At 45.5% G+C, this 16,661-nt stretch overlaps 2 protein-coding genes across 5 annotated transcripts; one reads left to right on the top strand and one right to left on the bottom strand.

Annotated features, from left to right (window-relative positions):
- Positions 1–659: 659 nt before the first annotated feature.
- a1cf (apobec1 complementation factor) lies at positions 660–10,108 on the top strand. Of its 4 annotated transcripts, none has more exons than XM_063894019.1 (13): positions 660–742; positions 3,579–3,726; positions 3,890–4,024; positions 5,103–5,233; positions 5,309–5,547; positions 6,468–6,632; positions 6,740–6,837; positions 7,048–7,185; positions 7,265–7,412; positions 7,619–7,845; positions 8,199–8,323; positions 8,481–8,633; positions 8,904–10,108. In XM_063894019.1, the coding sequence occupies exons 2-12, from the start codon at positions 3,628–3,630 to the stop codon at positions 8,629–8,631; spliced, it is 1,656 nt and encodes a 551-aa protein (XP_063750089.1). In that variant the 5' UTR covers positions 660–742; positions 3,579–3,627; the 3' UTR covers positions 8,632–8,633; positions 8,904–10,108. The 4 variants fall into 4 exon arrangements, with proteins under 4 accessions (XP_063750089.1, XP_063750087.1, XP_063750088.1 ...); XM_063894017.1 differs by having other exon boundaries at positions 8,481–8,623; XM_063894018.1 differs by having other exon boundaries at positions 7,643–7,845; positions 8,481–8,623.
- A 1,661-nt stretch (positions 10,109–11,769) lies between these two features.
- On the bottom strand, positions 11,770–15,706 carry LOC134871029 (phytanoyl-CoA hydroxylase-interacting protein-like). Its single transcript, XM_063893614.1, has 6 exons — positions 15,526–15,706; positions 14,491–14,663; positions 14,233–14,407; positions 13,972–14,089; positions 12,663–12,843; positions 11,770–12,444 (listed from the first exon to the last, which is right to left on the bottom strand). Exons 1-6 carry the CDS (start codon positions 15,569–15,571, stop codon positions 12,070–12,072), a joined length of 1,068 nt encoding a protein of 355 aa, XP_063749684.1. The 5' UTR covers positions 15,572–15,706; the 3' UTR covers positions 11,770–12,069.
- Between the last annotated feature and the right edge of the window lie 955 nt (positions 15,707–16,661).

The following is a 16,661-nucleotide window of genomic DNA, read 5'->3' on the forward strand; positions in this document are numbered from 1 at the left end:
TCTCCAGAGATTTTGAGGTCAGACTCAGATCTCCAGAGATTTTGAGGTCAGACTCAGATCTCCAGAGATTTTGAGGTCAGACTCAGATCTCCAGAGATTCCTGATTAAATCTACTCAGTGTTTATATATTAACTCCACAAATATAATATCTCTCTCTTTGCTTTGTAAATGTGTAAGATCTGAGAGAGTAACATCTGCCATGTTGTCGTGTGTGTGTGTTTGTGTGTGTGTGTGTGTGTGTGTGTGTGTGTGTGTGTGTGTGTGTTTGTGTGTGTGTGTCAGAAGAGACCTTTGCAGATAGTGACCATCGGTCAAAGGCCTCCTGCAACACACACACACACACAATTCATCCTGCTACTTGCATGTGTATTTGCATGTGTGTGTGTGTGTGTGTGTGTGTGTGTGTGTGTGTGTGTGTGTGTGTGTGTGTGTGTGTGTGTGTGTGTGTGTGTGTGTGTGTGTGATCACATCATATCAAACTCCAAAGGTTCACTGTCTTGGTGTTAGCTTTACGAGCCGGACGGCGTTAATGTTTAACCTGCTGCTATCTGTGGACACACACACACACACACACACACACACACACACACACACACACACACACACACACACACACACACACACACACACACACACACACACACACACACACACACACACACACACACACACACACACACACACACACACACTCAGAATGACTCTGCTCTGATCGGAGGAGGTGATCTCTGAAATTGCTCAGGTGAGTTTTTCAGTTTTTCTTCAAATTAACTTTTATGTTTTTTATTATTTGAAATCCTCAAACACACAGAGAGTGTGTGTGTGTGTGTGTGTGTGTCTTCTTCGTTGGTGTGTGATGAGGAGGTTAAACGTGGCTGACTGAACAAACAGACCGAGCCGCTAACGTGTTATGACGGAGAGAGGAATAAAAACTCTAAAAATATGAACTAATATGTATTTAAAGTCTTTAGTGAAGAATCACTATGGTATAAATAAAATGTATCTGCAGTACAATCACTCAGATGTTATAGCTCATGTATTTCAACAACATCATTTAAAGTAAATAATAATAATTTTTAAAAAAGACAGAAAAATGACAAAATATACAAACTGTGCTAAATGTCTTTTTAAGGAATGAATCTTTTTTATTTGACTTTTAAAAAGTTGTTTAAATGTCACATTTATGCTTCAAATCTCCCAAAAATACTTTCATTTAAAAAACTATATCTCCAGTGTCAAATACTTATAAATATCTAAGTAAATATATATATATATATTAATCTATATATATATATTTATGGAAAGACTCAGATAAAGTGTTTTAAGATATAAAATACGTTAAAAATGAGATAAAATATAATTAATATAAACAAATACATTTTAGTGACGTATCATTTAATTAAAATCCATATGTACTGTTTAAATGTAAAGACGTAAATTAAACAGGCGGCTGAGGCGTGAAGAGAAACTCAGAGAAACACGCTGATGAAGCAGATCAGCTTGAGATGCATGCTGGGAAATGTAGGAGATTACAGTCAATCATGGCCTTGGTCTACATCTCAGAATTCTGAATTAATTACACAGAATACACATAAAAATCAAGGTCTTAATCTGAAATATGTCCCATAATGTGTGTGTGTGTGTGTGTGTGTGTGTGTGTGTGTGTGTGTGTGTGTGTGTGTGTGTGTGTGTGTGTGTGTGTGTGTGTGTGTGGTATTGATTGGTGGATTTCAGGTCAGCTGAACCTGTTCACCGTCTCCCCTTTATCTAACAACATACAAATAAAACCTTTAGATTCGTTTTATAAACCTCTCAAAACTACAAGACTGATTTTCATTTTGTTATATATTTAAGAACTTCCCTTTTCTGGTTCTTAATGTTCCTCCTGAATAATGCAGTTTTAACCACGTGAGCCTGCATGTAATAATTATGTGTGTGTGTGTGTGTGTGTGTGTGTGTGTGTGTGTGTGTGTGTGTGTGTGTGTGTGTGTGTGTGTGTGTGTGTGTGTGTGTGTGTGTGTGTGCGCACATTGGTCCCTACTAAAGACATACATCTTTAAAGTCATAAACATCATGTGTATCAGTGTTTCCTGAAACAGCTGCTGACTAGCTTAAAGCAAACGTTAGCATGAGATGCTAAGTGTGTCGTTGCTAACATTTAGCTTATTTGATTTGGATATTCATCTAAAATATGTGGTAGTATACACATGGAAGTATACTGCGTTGCATACCAAAAAAAATCAGTGTTAACATCAGAAGGAGAGCCAGCTAACGTTAGCTGTTAGCTGTTAGCACAGTCCTGCTTGGCTCAATAACTGAGCTAACAGCTAACAGCTAACAGCTAACAGAGGTTTCATTTGATGTTTTCAGGCTAAAACTGAGTATTAGGAAAAGGTAATGAAACCGTTTGAGTGTAATCCTGTAAAATGTAGTTTATGTTGTTGTTATTATTGTTGTTGTTGTTGTTTTCAAAGTGAACAATTTGTAGAAAGTGAAGCATTTAATGCAAATTGTGGATTTCTGAAAATAAAGTGTTGATGGGAATTTTATACAAAATGAGGACTTTCTTTGAAGCCAGAACTATTTTACCAACGGTGTAGTTTTCCTCCAGACTGACCAGGGTGTATATTCAGGACAGGTTTTACATTTGAAACCCAGAGTGTTTAATGAACTCCGGATGAAGCAGACAGACGGACAGACGGTCAGACTCTGTCAATGATTCCTCACAAACCCTGACCTCTGACCTCTGCTGCTGCAAAACAACAGCGCTATCTGTGGCTCTGCAGATACTGCTGCTGTTTAAAGAGGTAGACCGACAGGGAGCCAGGGGGTCCTGAAAACGGGAGGACGGTTTTTAGAAGGAAAGACATTTAGAAAGTTCGAGACGATGATTGAACTTAAGAGCCTCAGAGAAACGCTTTCAGAATAAACCTGCTGTGGAATATAGCTCATGCTTTATTCGGCATCTAAAGTCCTGCCATGTCGTCTCCGGGCTTCCTCATTCTAAAAATATTTCCTGCACATGGCTTTTCACCAGCTCTTCATGCTACCATGGGGGGGCTGAGTCGCAGTGGGCCAGTGTATTGATCCTCAGATCAGGGGAGCTGGGAAACACCAGTTCAAACCTGCAGGCAGCATGCCATAGTGTCCTTGGGCAAGACCCTTCACCCTCACTTGCTCCTGTGGGGATGGCTTCGAGCTCTTGGAAAAACCTTAAATAAATTCAATGAATTATTAACCAAAGAAAGTGACCGAACTGAAATTCTCAAAACTTTTCCAAAACTGAACTTGTCATTTAAGTCAGAGTTGGAAACGTTTTTCAGTAATTCACTTTAATGTTATTATTATTTTTTGTAAGTAAATCTACCCCCTTTCCACAGCACGTAGAGTTTGGGACTGATTTGACTATTAATTGAAATGTTAGCAATTATTTTTCATGGTTTTTCACTTTATAAAAACTTCAATACCAACTTAAAAAATGTAACGAGCGAAAATGTTCCACAGCTGTGCCACAAGAACCATGTGTTATCCAGAGCTTTGTTGCTTTGTTGAAGTAACCCCCCATGTTTCGCCCGCAGTGAGCACCCCTAATTTCCCTGATTTACGTATCGCTGTCAATCACACCCAATGGAAGCCAATCAGAAAGCCGGGGACGGGCTGGCCGGGACGCAGAAGGAGGCGTCGCTGCGGGCGCTAATGCTACGTACCGGATACCAGCTGCAGCAGGTCGGAAAGTTAAAAAGCATCGGAAATATCACGACAACACGGCGAGGTTTAGTCCTCGATGATATACTCTATGATTTTCTGTTGAAGTGCATTTTAACAACAACAACCAGTGGGCTGCAAGTGCAGATTTTTACCAGTGGGGTTTTTTGTATTTGTGTTTTAGGAGAATGGGCAGCGGCGCTACGGAGGCCCCCCGCCCAACTGGGACGGCCCCCTGCCGGAGCGCGGCAGTGAGATCTTCGTGGGGAAACTCCCGCGAGATCTGTTTGAGGACGAGCTGGTCCCGCTGTGTGAGAAGGTGAGGATAGCTTTATCTTTACACCTTTATCCAAAGCTTAATCTAGTGTTGGTCCCCGAAGGCAACACCTCCCTCGTCCAATGGGATTCCTCCATGTGATTTTGGATAATATAAATCACATGACTTCACGTCACCACCGCTAAGCTAAAGGAGGCTAATGTTGGGCTATAGAGGAACTACAGCACGGTCACATGACTTCAGGTCACCACCGCTAAGCTAAAGGAGGCTAATGTTGGGCTATAAAGGAACTACAGCACGGTCACATGACTTCAGGTCACCACCGCTAAGCTAAAGGAGGCTAATGTTGGGCTATAAAGGAACTACAGCACGGTCACATGACTTCAGGTCACCACCGCTAAGCTAAAGGAGGCTAATGTTGGGCTATAAAGGAACTACAGCACGGTCACATGACTTCAGGTCACCAACGCTAAGCTAAAGGAGGCTAATGTTGGGCTATAAAGGAACTACAGCACGGTCACATGACTTCAGGTCACCACCGCTAAGCTAAAGGTGGCTAATGTTGGGCTATAAAGGAACTACAGCACGGTCACATGACTTCACATCACCACCGCTAAGCTAAAGGCGGCTAATGTTGGGCTATAAAGGAACTACAGCATGGTCACATGACCTCAGGTCACCACCCCTAAGCTAGAGGCGGCTAATGTTGGGCTATAAAGGAACTACAGCATGGTCACATGACCTCAGGTCACCACCGCTAAGCTAAAGGTGGCTAATGTTGGGCTATAAAGGAACTACAGCACGGTCACATGACTTCAGGTCACCACCGCTAAGCTAAAGGCGGCTAATGTTGGGCTATAAAGGAACTACAGCATGGTCACATGACCTCAGGTCACCACCCCTAAGCTAGAGGCGGCTAATGTTGGGCTATAAAGGAACTACAGCACGGTCACATGACTTCAGGTCACCACCGCTAAGCTAAAGGTGGCTAATGTTGGGCTATAAAGGAACTACAGCACGGTCACATGACTTCAGGTCACCACCGCTAAGCTAAAGGCGGCTAATGTTGGGCTATAAAGGAACTACAGCACGGTCACATGAGTCTAATCTTCTCTTTTAGTTTGGTAAGATCTACGAGGTGAGAATGATGATGGACTTTAACGGGAACAACCGAGGCTACGCCTTCGTCACCTTCACCAACAAACTGGAGGCCAAAGCGGCGATGAAGCAGCTCAACAACTACGAGATCAGGTCAGAGTTTGTTTCGGTTTTCTTTTATCGTCTGTCTTCCCCGGCGTGTTTAACCACGTGTTTCTCTTCCCGCAGGAATGGCCGCCTCCTCGGAGTTTGTGCCAGTGTAGATAACTGCCGTCTGTTTGTGGGTGGGATTCCCAAAATGAAGAAGCGCGAGGAGATCCTGTTGGAGATGAGGAAGGTCACCGAAGGGGTCGTGGACGTCATCGTGTATCCGAGCGCCGCGGACAAATCCAAGAACCGCGGATTTGCCTTCGTCGAGTACGAGAGCCACCGAGCGGCCGCCATGGCCCGGCGCAAACTGCTGCCGGGTAAACATTAGACTTCTTTTGTTGTGAAAGGGCTGGCAGGAGGAACTTCCTGAACACTACTCATGCGGATATAATTCAGAGTTTTTAAAGCAGCCAAAGTACCAACATCACGTCTCGTAAAGAAATGCCAAAGTCTACTCCAACTGTAACAAGCCGTTATCAGCGGCCAATCACAGGCCGAGCCCCGGGGTCAGCGTCCAATAGGAGCCGATTTCTGCAGATGATAAAGTCTATGACATTTATCTGAAGCAACCATAAACCCGGTGGAAACTCCATGTTCCTGCTAACGTCAGGGTGTTTGCCGTCTCGTTTCAGGGACTGATAATCGGTGAAACTGTCCGATGAAAGAGTGCTGCCAGTGATAAGACGGATAAACAGTTTCTATTGGTCTACGCAACGTGAAGAACATTATGAACTGAACGCTGAGTCATGTTGATTCGTCCTGAATTCCTTACGATGCACCTTCAGCTTTTATAGGAAACAACACCCTTTAAGTTTATGATGTGTAATAAAGACCGTTTATAAGACTATCAATAAGCACCAATTAGGAGTCGAAGCATCATCAATATATTGATATTTGTCAGTGTTTTGTTTTCTTATCCATGAAATTCTGACAAATTAGTCGGATGTATGGCCAGCCACAGAAGAGGAATAAACCATCCACAACTGTGCAGAAGCTTTTGGTTTTGTTGGTTTGTTTGTCAGCAGGATTAGAGAAAGACTACGGGTCCTATTTACATTAGACTTGGTACAAAGATGTATATGGACTAACAAAGAACCCGTCAAACTTTGGGGCAGATCCAATTAATGGGGCAGTACGCCAATTAAGTTCCACTTATGGAAACAGAACTGTCGGAGGCCGAGTTCTCTGCTAGTCCCTGGTATTACCTGAACACAAGCCTTACCGTGTCGTCTCTCAGGTCGTATCCAGCTGTGGGGTCACGCCATCGCCGTGGACTGGGCGGAGCCGGAGGTGGAGGTGGATGAGGACACCATGGCGTCCGTGAAGATCCTGTACGTCAGGAACCTGATGCTGCAGACCACCGAGGAGACCATCGAGAAGGAGTTCAACAACCTCAGACCCGGTACGAAACAACCCTGAAACAACTCATGTTGAACTGTGAGCTTTGAGGTTCATGAAGGCAGAACAAGGATCTGAACTAGATTCATAAAAAGGTTTGTCGTGTTGCAGGAGCGGTGGAGCGAGTGAAGAAGATCAGAGATTACGCCTTTGTGCATTTCAGTCAGAGAGACGACGCCATCAACGCCATGAACGCCCTCAACGGGAAGGTAGGCAGGGTTACTGAAATATTTAAGTCAAATTAAGTCACATTTCGAGAAAAAGTCTAAATCCTGAACTGTTTTAGAAATCTGATCGATTCTGAAAAGAAGTCAAACAACCGGGAAAGACATCAAATGGACAAACTAACTACCACAAACTCTCAAAAGGACCTCAACCGTTGTCTGAATCCCCTCACCCTCCTTGCCCCTCCCCCCCAGATAGTGGATGGCTCTCCCATCGAGGTGACTCTCGCCAAGCCGGTGGACAAAGACAGTTATGTCCGCTATACCCGAGGGACCGGAGGACGGGGGGGGTCTCTGCTGCAGACAGACTACACCGCCTACACCCTGGGACAGGTACCCCCCCGGGACACAAAATATCGGAGGCATTATATTTATCTTTGGATATTAAACACTTAGCAAACGGTTCTTCCAGGTGTATGACCCCTCAGCGGCGTACCTGGGTCCGCCCGTGTTCTACGCCCCCCAGACCTACGCCGCCATACCGGGTCAGTTCCGCTTCCCGGCGGCAGCCAAAGCTCACGTCGGAGGTCGAGGTTTGATCCGGACTCCCTCGGTCAGAGGTGAGCACTCACACCCCCCCAATCTAAAGCAGAAGTCGTTACAGGGTGATCCACTGAATCAGAAGTGAAGCTTTACTAATGACGTATTTAATCAATCACGATGTGATGTCACTTCCTGTTCTCTCTGATTGAATAACCTGTGATTTTTCCTCCCGGTTGATTTCCGGTGATTTGATTGGTTTCACTGCCTTTTCGATCTCCTGTAGACATTTACATGACTGTACCTGTAGGGGCAGCAGGGGTGCGGGGGCTGGGGGGGCGGGGCTACCTGGCCTACGCTGCCGCAGGAAGTGTGGGGGGGGGCGGAGCCTGTTATGGACTGAGGGCGGATAAACAGGCCGAGGAGAAACTGTACGACCTGCTGCCCGGCATGGAGCTCACCCCCATGAACCCCGGAAACATGAAGGCCGCCGCCATCAAACCCGCCACACAGGTGAGGGAAACCACTGGGACACCTGCACTACTTCTGTGGGGCTGTCAATCAATGTAGTACTGCAGACCTCAACCCCTAGAATGAGTCAGCATTAAATCCTTCAGCATTATCCTAAAGTCCGAAGCCATAAAATGAGTTAGCATAATGAATGCTACAACCCTGGAATAAGTCAGCACCATGAGTCCAAAAGACCCGGAATGAGTCAGCATGTTTGCCCTTCTGTTAGCGTATTGTCGGTTGTTGTTTAGATCTTGCAACTCCAATTTAGGACTTGACTGAAAGCCGTTAGCGATGACTTGTTGCTGCCTGTGTTGTGTGTGTTGTCCTGGTTCTGAACACAGTGTGTGTTCCAGGTTCTGGAGGAGTTGTGTCAGAAGAACAGCTGGGGTCAGCCGGTCTATCAGCTCCACTCAGCCATCGGACCGGACCAGAGGCAGCTGTTCCTCTACAAGATCACCATCCCTCAGTACCCCAACCTGTAAGAGTACTGATACTGCACTTATCATGTATCTACATAGAGACTGTAATCCCAGAGAACATCTCACGTTTTTTTACCGTAAATCCACGACTTAAATCGCGGTCTCTAATGTTTGTTCTTCTTTCTTCCCTCTTTGTATTGTATTCTCTTGCTGCAGACATCCCTTCACGCCCGCTAAGCTGTGCGCGGCGGTAGAGGAAGCTAAAGTCCACGCTGCCGAGCACACGCTGCAGACGCTCGGCCTGCAGACCGAGGGCAACGACGCCGGAGCCTCCGCTGTGGCCTCGGTAGCCTTCCCAGGTATGTGAAGGTCCGTACCCAAAGTCAACTAACTCTCTTACTAACTCTCCCCTAACAAACACTATCTCGTTTTAACAAACACTAACTCTTAACAATAACTCTCACTCTACAAAACACAACGTTCCCTTTGCAAACACTAACACAACAAAACAACGAAAGGTCAGAATCCTGAGACAGACAGCCAAAAATATAAGAAAATAATATTCATAAAAATAATCTAAGTTCTAAACTCTGAAACAAAGCCCAAATTCTGAAGTAAGTGAGTCTCTGTCCTCTGCAGGTTACGCTCTCGCGAGTCCGGCGGCGTCGGCGGCGGTGGCGTCGCAGCTGAAGCAGGCGGTGTCTCTGGGTCAGGATCTGACCGCCTACGCCACCTATGAGGGATACCCCGCCTTCGCCGTGGCAACGCGCCACTCCGATGGATACGGCGTTTTCTAGAGGAGTCCAACCAGACCCGCAGCCAAAGACACGTTCACACTCAAATCATCCGGACAGGAAGTCATTCCTACCAAAATAAAAGCATGATTGTGTGAATGCTCCTTTATGCTGCAGATTTTAAACAGGAAGACACTTTTCTAAAACGCTGGAAAACGTTCTGTCGCTCACCCTGAAACACATTCACATCTTTTACTTTTATCCACTGAATTACGATATTTACGATTCCTTTGTGATTTACTAAGTACTTTTTAGACGGCCTGTGATTGGCTGCAGGTTTGAATTAGTATCTGATAGTATTCTGTGTTTAGTTTGTTTGCATGTTCTAAGTAGAATGTTTACGGTAAGGCTTAATAGATAGTTATTTTTATTATGTGTTATTATCGCTATGATAACTGGGATTTGTAGTTCTTCTAACGTCCACCAACTACAAGATGGAGTTTTGCACTCTTTCTTCGTCAGTGGTTTCGATGCTGAATGTTTGAAGTGAAATTGCAAAAAAACATTTCAAAACGGAAACCATGTTTTTAGCCACTGAGGAATTCTGGACTCTGTAGTTCTACAAACTGTCGATATGTAGTTTTTTAGATCTGAGCTTTTTCGCCCCACCACTGAATTGAATCAGCGTATTTAAAACAAAGACCTGGATGTGAACCTCAGGAACATCTGGGTTTCTCTGTCCAGTTTCTTCTCCAACGTTTCAGTATTTTCGTGTTCACGCCACGTGTCGTTTGTCCCGCTACTCCTTAAAAGCTCTGGATATTTTAAACCTCACCAGAGAAATAATCATGAGGTCTTGGTTTGTTTCCGGAGGGTTTTTACGACTCGCGCCGACACCGAGCTGCGAACACGCCGAAGCAGAGACAGTATTAAAGTGTTCGAAGCACTTAGAACTTATTTTTTATACACGGGAAAAAGGATTTCCAGACGCTAGTATAGAGTTAGTAATTGACCTGGAAACGAGAAGCATGTGAAAGTAAATCCGTGCTGATCTGTGATTTGACTCTGATGCCTGATCGTCCCGAAATAAAGAAATGTACTCAAATCTGAGGAGGGTCCGCTGAGTGGCTTTATTCTAATTCATCCTATACATGTTTCCGTGTTCCGTCTTTCACTTTTCACACTGTTTCTTTTACGTAGTCAATACCAGAGATGTAAAGTAACTAAGTACATTTACTCAAGTACAATTGGAGGTACTTGTCCTTCACTTTCAGTGTTATGCTACTGTGTACTTTTACTCCTCTACATGTATTCAGTACCTTTCGTTTCAAGGTTTTATTGGATGTGTATATGTTATATATGTTTATATGCACAGCAGATACAACGCATATGTTGGCAATGCAAATCTTATATCCCATGCTCCTCCAACAACTCAACATACATGGTGCAGATAAGATAAATAAAATGTTGCTAGGCAGATTAGGATTACTGATGGTAAATATAATCTCCCTTAAATCAGACTGTAGTTCACCTGCAGTAAATCCAGCAGCTACCCTGCAGTATACAAAGCATTCAAACTAGCTGCACCTTTACCAGCTCTGAGAACACTTTACTGATCAATCATTATAAAACATATCAGAGATATTATTCTGAAATGGACCAATCAGACAATGACTACTTTTACTGTCGCTACTTTAAGTACATTTAGAGGAGAGTACTTTCTACTTTCACTGGAGGAACATTTAGAATACTTTCACTGTGACAGAGTATTCCTACACTCTGGTACTTCTACTTTACTCAAGTACAAGACCTGAGTACTTCTACTTTACTCAAGTACAAGACCTGAGTACTTCTACTTTACTCAAGTACAAGACCTGAGTACTTCTACTTTACTCAAGTACAAGATCTGAGTACTTCTACTTTACTCAAGTACAAGACCTGAGTACTTCTACTTTACTCAAGTACAAGACCTGAGTACTTCTACTTTACTCAAGTACAAGACCTGAGTACTTCTACTTTACTCAAGTACAAGACCTGAGTACTTCGACTTTACTCAAGTACAAGACCTGAGTACTTCTACTTTACTCAAGTACAAGATCTGAGTACTTGTACTTTACTCAAGTACAAGATCTGAGTACTTCTACTTTACTCAAGAACAAGACCTGAGTACTTCTACTTTACTCAAGTACAAGATCTGAGTACTTGTACTTTACTCAAGTACAAGATCTGAGTACTTCTACTTTACTCAAGTACAAGATCTGAGTACTTCTACTTTACTCAAGTACAAGACCTGAGTACTTCTACTTTACTCAAGTACAAGACCTGAGTACTTCTACTTTACTCAAGTACACGACCTGAGTACTTCTACTTTACTCAAGTACAAGACCTGAGTACTTCTACTTTACTAAAGTACAAGATCTGAGTGAGTACTTCTACTTTACTCAAGTACAAGACCTGAGTACTTCTACTTTACTCAAGTACAAGACCTGAGTACTTCTACTTTACTCAAGTACAAGATCTGAGTACTTCTACTTTACTCAAGTACAAGATCTGAGTAATTCTACTTTACTCAAGTACAAGATCTGAGTACTTCTACTTTACTCAAGTACAAGATCTGAGTACTTCTACTTTTACTCAAGTACAAGACCTGAGTACTTCTACTTTACTCAAGTACAAGACCTGAGTACTTGTACTTTACTCAAGTACAAGACCTGAGTACTTGTACTTTTACTGGAGGAACCTTCTGAATGCAGAGGGGGATGGCCCTTATTTTAAGCTCCTCTCACACCGAGCATTATTACAAAGGAAGAGAAACCATTAGAAAGGAAGTTCAGTTTTAATAGAATGTGACAGGCTGCTCTTCAATGTTAGCACTAAGATAGTCTCTGTTAGCATCGTGCTAACGTCCCACGCTGATTGCAGATCGTGCAGCTGTGTATGTAAAGATGTTAGTATGACTCTGATGATAATACTGTCATATAATATACTCGGTTATAGCATTTAGCTCTCCAGTCGTTCCCCAGACAGTTAGCGATGATATGTTCGTTAGCTAGCATCTCGTCCCCATCGTGCTAGCGGCCCACGCTGATGTTGCAGACCTTGCAGCTGGGGTCCTTTTTGGCGTTGAGGGTGGACTGACCTAGGAGCTGCTGCCCGGCGATCTGAGAGACCGTCCCCAAAGACAGATCCACAGGCTCGGTGTAGATCACCTCCAGGATGACGTCCTGCGCGTGGAGGAAGGTCGGCGAGCCGTCGGCCGCCGCGCCGCAGCGCAGGAAGCCGTTGTTGGTGGGGTCCAGCTCCGGCAGCCGCCCCCTGCAGAAGGCGTCCCCAGAGGACCCTCGGGGGGCCAGCACCAGGATGACGTAGTGGTAGGATGTGTACATGCAGTAAAAATCCCCGAAGTACACGATGGTGTTCTGGTTGAAGAGGCTTTCTGCCGGGATCTGTGCAGAACATAATCATTAATAACTCATTCATTCCCAACCCTGATCCAGAACCCAGAGGAGAGATCCCATTGGACCGTGCAGACTGCTGCTTGTGTCCTGAAGAGAATGTGTGTGTGTGTGTGTGTGTGTGTGTGTGTGTGTGTGTGTGTGTGTGTGTGTGTGTGTGTGTGTGTGTGTGTGTGTGTGTGTGTGTGTGTGTGTGTGTGTGTGTGTACCTGGAAGCGGTACGGTCCATACGGGGAGTCCTGGGGGGGCTTCCCGGTGTTGAACTCAGTGTTGCAGCTGAAGAAGACCCCCTCCAGTTTGCCGCTGATGGGGGAGCCGTGGCTGCCGCTGTGGTCTTTGACGGACGGCAACATGCGGCAGCACTGAGCGTCTCTGGAGCGGTACGAGGGGCTGGGGAGGGGAAACAGAGGAGGGGGCGGGGGTTATACAGATCTCTCGTGGGACCCTGAAGGCAGCGCTCCTTTGTGGGGTTTGACCACCTTTCCCTGCTAAGTACATAGCCTTCATGCTGTCGGAGAAAGGCTAACAGCTTCCGCGATGGCCTCAGCTTTCTTCAGCAGTGTTCCAGCTCACGCGATAGTCTGCAGATTTAAAGAGAGAGACTTTATGCGGATAATGGACAACCACACTCTATGAAGGGAATAATTAATTACGAGGGTGTGATGCTTCAGGCGAATGTCGTATTTCGACCTCACAGAGTGAGTGTATCGCTCCAGTGGAGCTGATGGGTGTTGGGGCGGCTGAACGACACACTGAACTTCCTAGAAATGTACCACCGTCATGGCAAGAGACCTTCCAGGCCACCAAGTTCTTTGAACAAAAAAACGAATAAAGATTAAGTTTTATCCCGTTCTCCCGAGGGATATGCTGGTTCACTTGGTTGAAGCTCCCTGGCCTCTCATTGTTTGGCATGACAGCTGAGTGAGTCACACCAACCGCATCTCCCACTAATGTTGAAGGACTGCAGTGATATTTGCTGATGACCGGCCCTAACATCCTTCGTGCCGCGACGTTTTTGTCCCACGTAGGTAGACAGATCAGGTCGCACATTACGAAACAAACTATCCTGGCCCTTATGTAGTAACGGCATTCCTAAACCTTCACGCATTTTACGTAGCAGTTGGGGCTAAATTTCCAGCGCCCCGCCGCCGTTAATTTGGCGACGTTGATAGGCCAATTATTCATAATTTCCCCCTAGCAACCATAACCGGATTGGCTGTTTAGCTGCCGGTCAGGGGCACTTTGCCGATTGCCCCATGAGAGAATGATACACTGTCTGTCAGTGGAAATTCACTGTTTAATGAGTGTTAGTTGGTGGAAATGTTGTTTAAATGATTTAAATTGCATGTAGGCACACACACTATTAAGTAAAACTGACATTGATTTAAAAAAAAATATGCAAAAAATATTTTTTCCCCTCAACAGCTGGTGGGGCAGAGCCCCAGCGCCCCCTATGGGCCAGCCGCCTCTGCGTGGGACCCTGAAGGCAGCGTCTCCTTTGTGGTGGTTCTGACCCACCTGTCCTGCTGGAAGTACTCCTTCTGCTGGTTCCGGTAGAACAGGCTGAAGGGCAGCATTCGGCCGGCGATGGCCTCGGCTTTCTTCAGCAGCTGGTTCAGATGCACTGCCGAGTAGTCTGCAGGGAGAGGGGGGAGGGGGGTAAAGAGAGAGGGGAGACATAGCGGAGGGTTTTATGGGAAGAACCACACCTGATGTAGGGAATCATTATTGTGAGGGTGGTGTGATGCGTTCAGGGACCCAGAGGACTGTGTGTTGGACCTGCGGTGCAGAAGTGGCTGCTCTCGCTCCAGCTGGAGACCTGGTACTCCCCGTCCGGCTGCTTGGCGGCGGTCTGAACCGACACACTGTACTCGGTCCGGGGGCTCAGGAACCAGTGACCCCGGACCGTCATGGGCAGAGAGACCGCCCGGGCCACCAGCTTCGTCGGGACGTCCTGGAAAACCGAAACAAACCGAAAGAATTAAAGACAAGGTGGTTCTCCTGGGGTTCTCCTGGGGTTCTCCTGGGGTTCCTCACCTTGTGTTTGAAGTGGTTCTCCTTGGGTTCCTCCTTCTTGTTTAGGTCGATGAAGTAGTGAGTGATGTTCCCCCCCCCCTCCATCTCCCAGCTGATGTTGAAGGAGTCGCAGGTGATGTTGCTGATGACGGGCCGCTGGGGAACCGGAAGATCCTCGGGGCCCCGCCCACCGTCTGTTGGTGGAAAGGGAACAGGGATTTCAGCGTCTGCAGACCATTCACATACACTAAACCTGTAGAACCACAGGAGAGGAACAGGGTCTCTTTAAGACCCCCTGCAGGCAGAGCCTCTGACGTACCTCTTTAAGAGAGGTGATGAACGGTGAAGAGGATTCAGGAGGTCTTTAGTCCCTCTCTGCCGCCCCCTTCAGAGGAGCAGGGATTGAGAGAACAAGGAGCCCGTTTAAACCTCTAAACACAGCAGAGTGCCCCACCGCCTCTTCCTCCTGTGTGAATGGAGGAGGTGAAGCGTCCTCGTTAAGGTAATTAGCCTCGGAGACTGGAGGGGGGTCTTTAGAGGGTCACTAGACTGGAGCTGCTCACAGAGTCCCTGAGGAACAGAGTCCCTGAGGAACAGAGACCCTGAGGAACAGAGACCCCGAGGTACAGAGTCCCCGAGGAACAGAGACCCCGAGGAACAGAGACCCCGAGGAACAGAGTCCCTGAGGAAGTCCTACCAGAAACTCAAAACCTCTCAGAGATCATGAAGTCCTGCCGGGCTGGAGACGCTCCTACAGAACTCAAACTCAGCGGGGCTTTAAATGCTTTTCTTTGTATTCATTCATTATTTTCCAGCTGTTTGAGTTCCAACAAACTCAAACCTCCCGTCTGACATGAAGTGCTGTGAGAAGACAGGATATTTAACACGTAAATATACAGTGTGTGCATCTGAACACACACACACACACACACACACACACACACACACACACACACACACACACACACACACACACACACACACACACACACACACACACACACACACACACACACACACACACACACGCACACACACACACACACACACACACACCTTCGCTGTCACTCAGCTGCAGACTCTTCGTGCCGCTCTGCTCCATCGTCTTCACATCCAGAGGAAAAGAAAGAGGATTGAATCTAAAATCCTGAATAAGAGAAGTCGGATCAGAGAGAAGTGAAAACAGAATCTTCAGTTTGAGCTGTCCTCCGTGACGCTGCGTCAGGATCACATCGAGATCCAGAGTGAGAGCGCCAGAGCTCTGACCCCCGCCCTCTGTGTGTGTGTGTGTGTGTGTGTGTGTGTGTGTGTGAGAGATCACAGAGGGGGGGGGGGGGGGGGGACTCTAAGCTACTGTAATACTGTAAATTTATAGTAATGTAGAAAAGGAGTGGGGGTGTGTCAGAAGTGGTGTGTAAGGACAACAGAAAACATTTATACAGTAAAAAATAAATGACAAATAAAACAGATTATACAATAAAATAATAGAGCTGGGTGAGGGGGGTGTATTCAGACCATGAAAACATACAGGAATATTCTCGTTGAATAAAAATAAATGAACTTGCACGAACAAAAATGACGGGATCAAATTTCAAAATGTCGGTTTTTAAATTATAATATTAAGATTTTAATATTTTACAAATACTCCCTGGCTCTGTCATCATTACCCATTTATTATTTTGACCTCTGATGGCTCTGGCGTTGTTAGAGAACCATAGCGGTCCCTCCCTGCTTCCCGTTTAACTGATAAAAAAACCTCAGGTTTGATGAACTCGATGTTTTTGTGCAGATATTTCAGCGTGAAATCCTGAGGATTAACTTCCTGTCAGTGGGGGGGATTGGGGGGGGGGGATTAGAGGCAGAAAGTGAATTAAAGCGTCTCTTACGTAAAGAGATTAGCTGCAGCTCTGCAAACAGCATTTATCCATCCATCACCGCAGCCGTACACTCATACACATTATAGATTTTAATTCATGCTTCTGTTTCAGGTTCACTCATTCTGCATTGTTTGAAGGACTTTTCAGATTTGATCTTGATTTCTGCAAATGTTTTAAATGTAGAAATTATTGGAGATCTAATTTGTTTTGCTGGAAAAAAAACTGATATTTACGGAACACAATCTTGAAGTTCTCTGAAATAATTAGTAAAATAACGACAAACATTGATCTTCTAAGAGTACACATATTTTATCC

Source organism: Eleginops maclovinus, chromosome 10 (assembly GCF_036324505.1).
Source record: "Eleginops maclovinus isolate JMC-PN-2008 ecotype Puerto Natales chromosome 10, JC_Emac_rtc_rv5, whole genome shotgun sequence".
In the NCBI taxonomy this organism is placed as follows: Eukaryota; Metazoa; Chordata; class Actinopteri; order Perciformes; family Eleginopidae; genus Eleginops; species Eleginops maclovinus.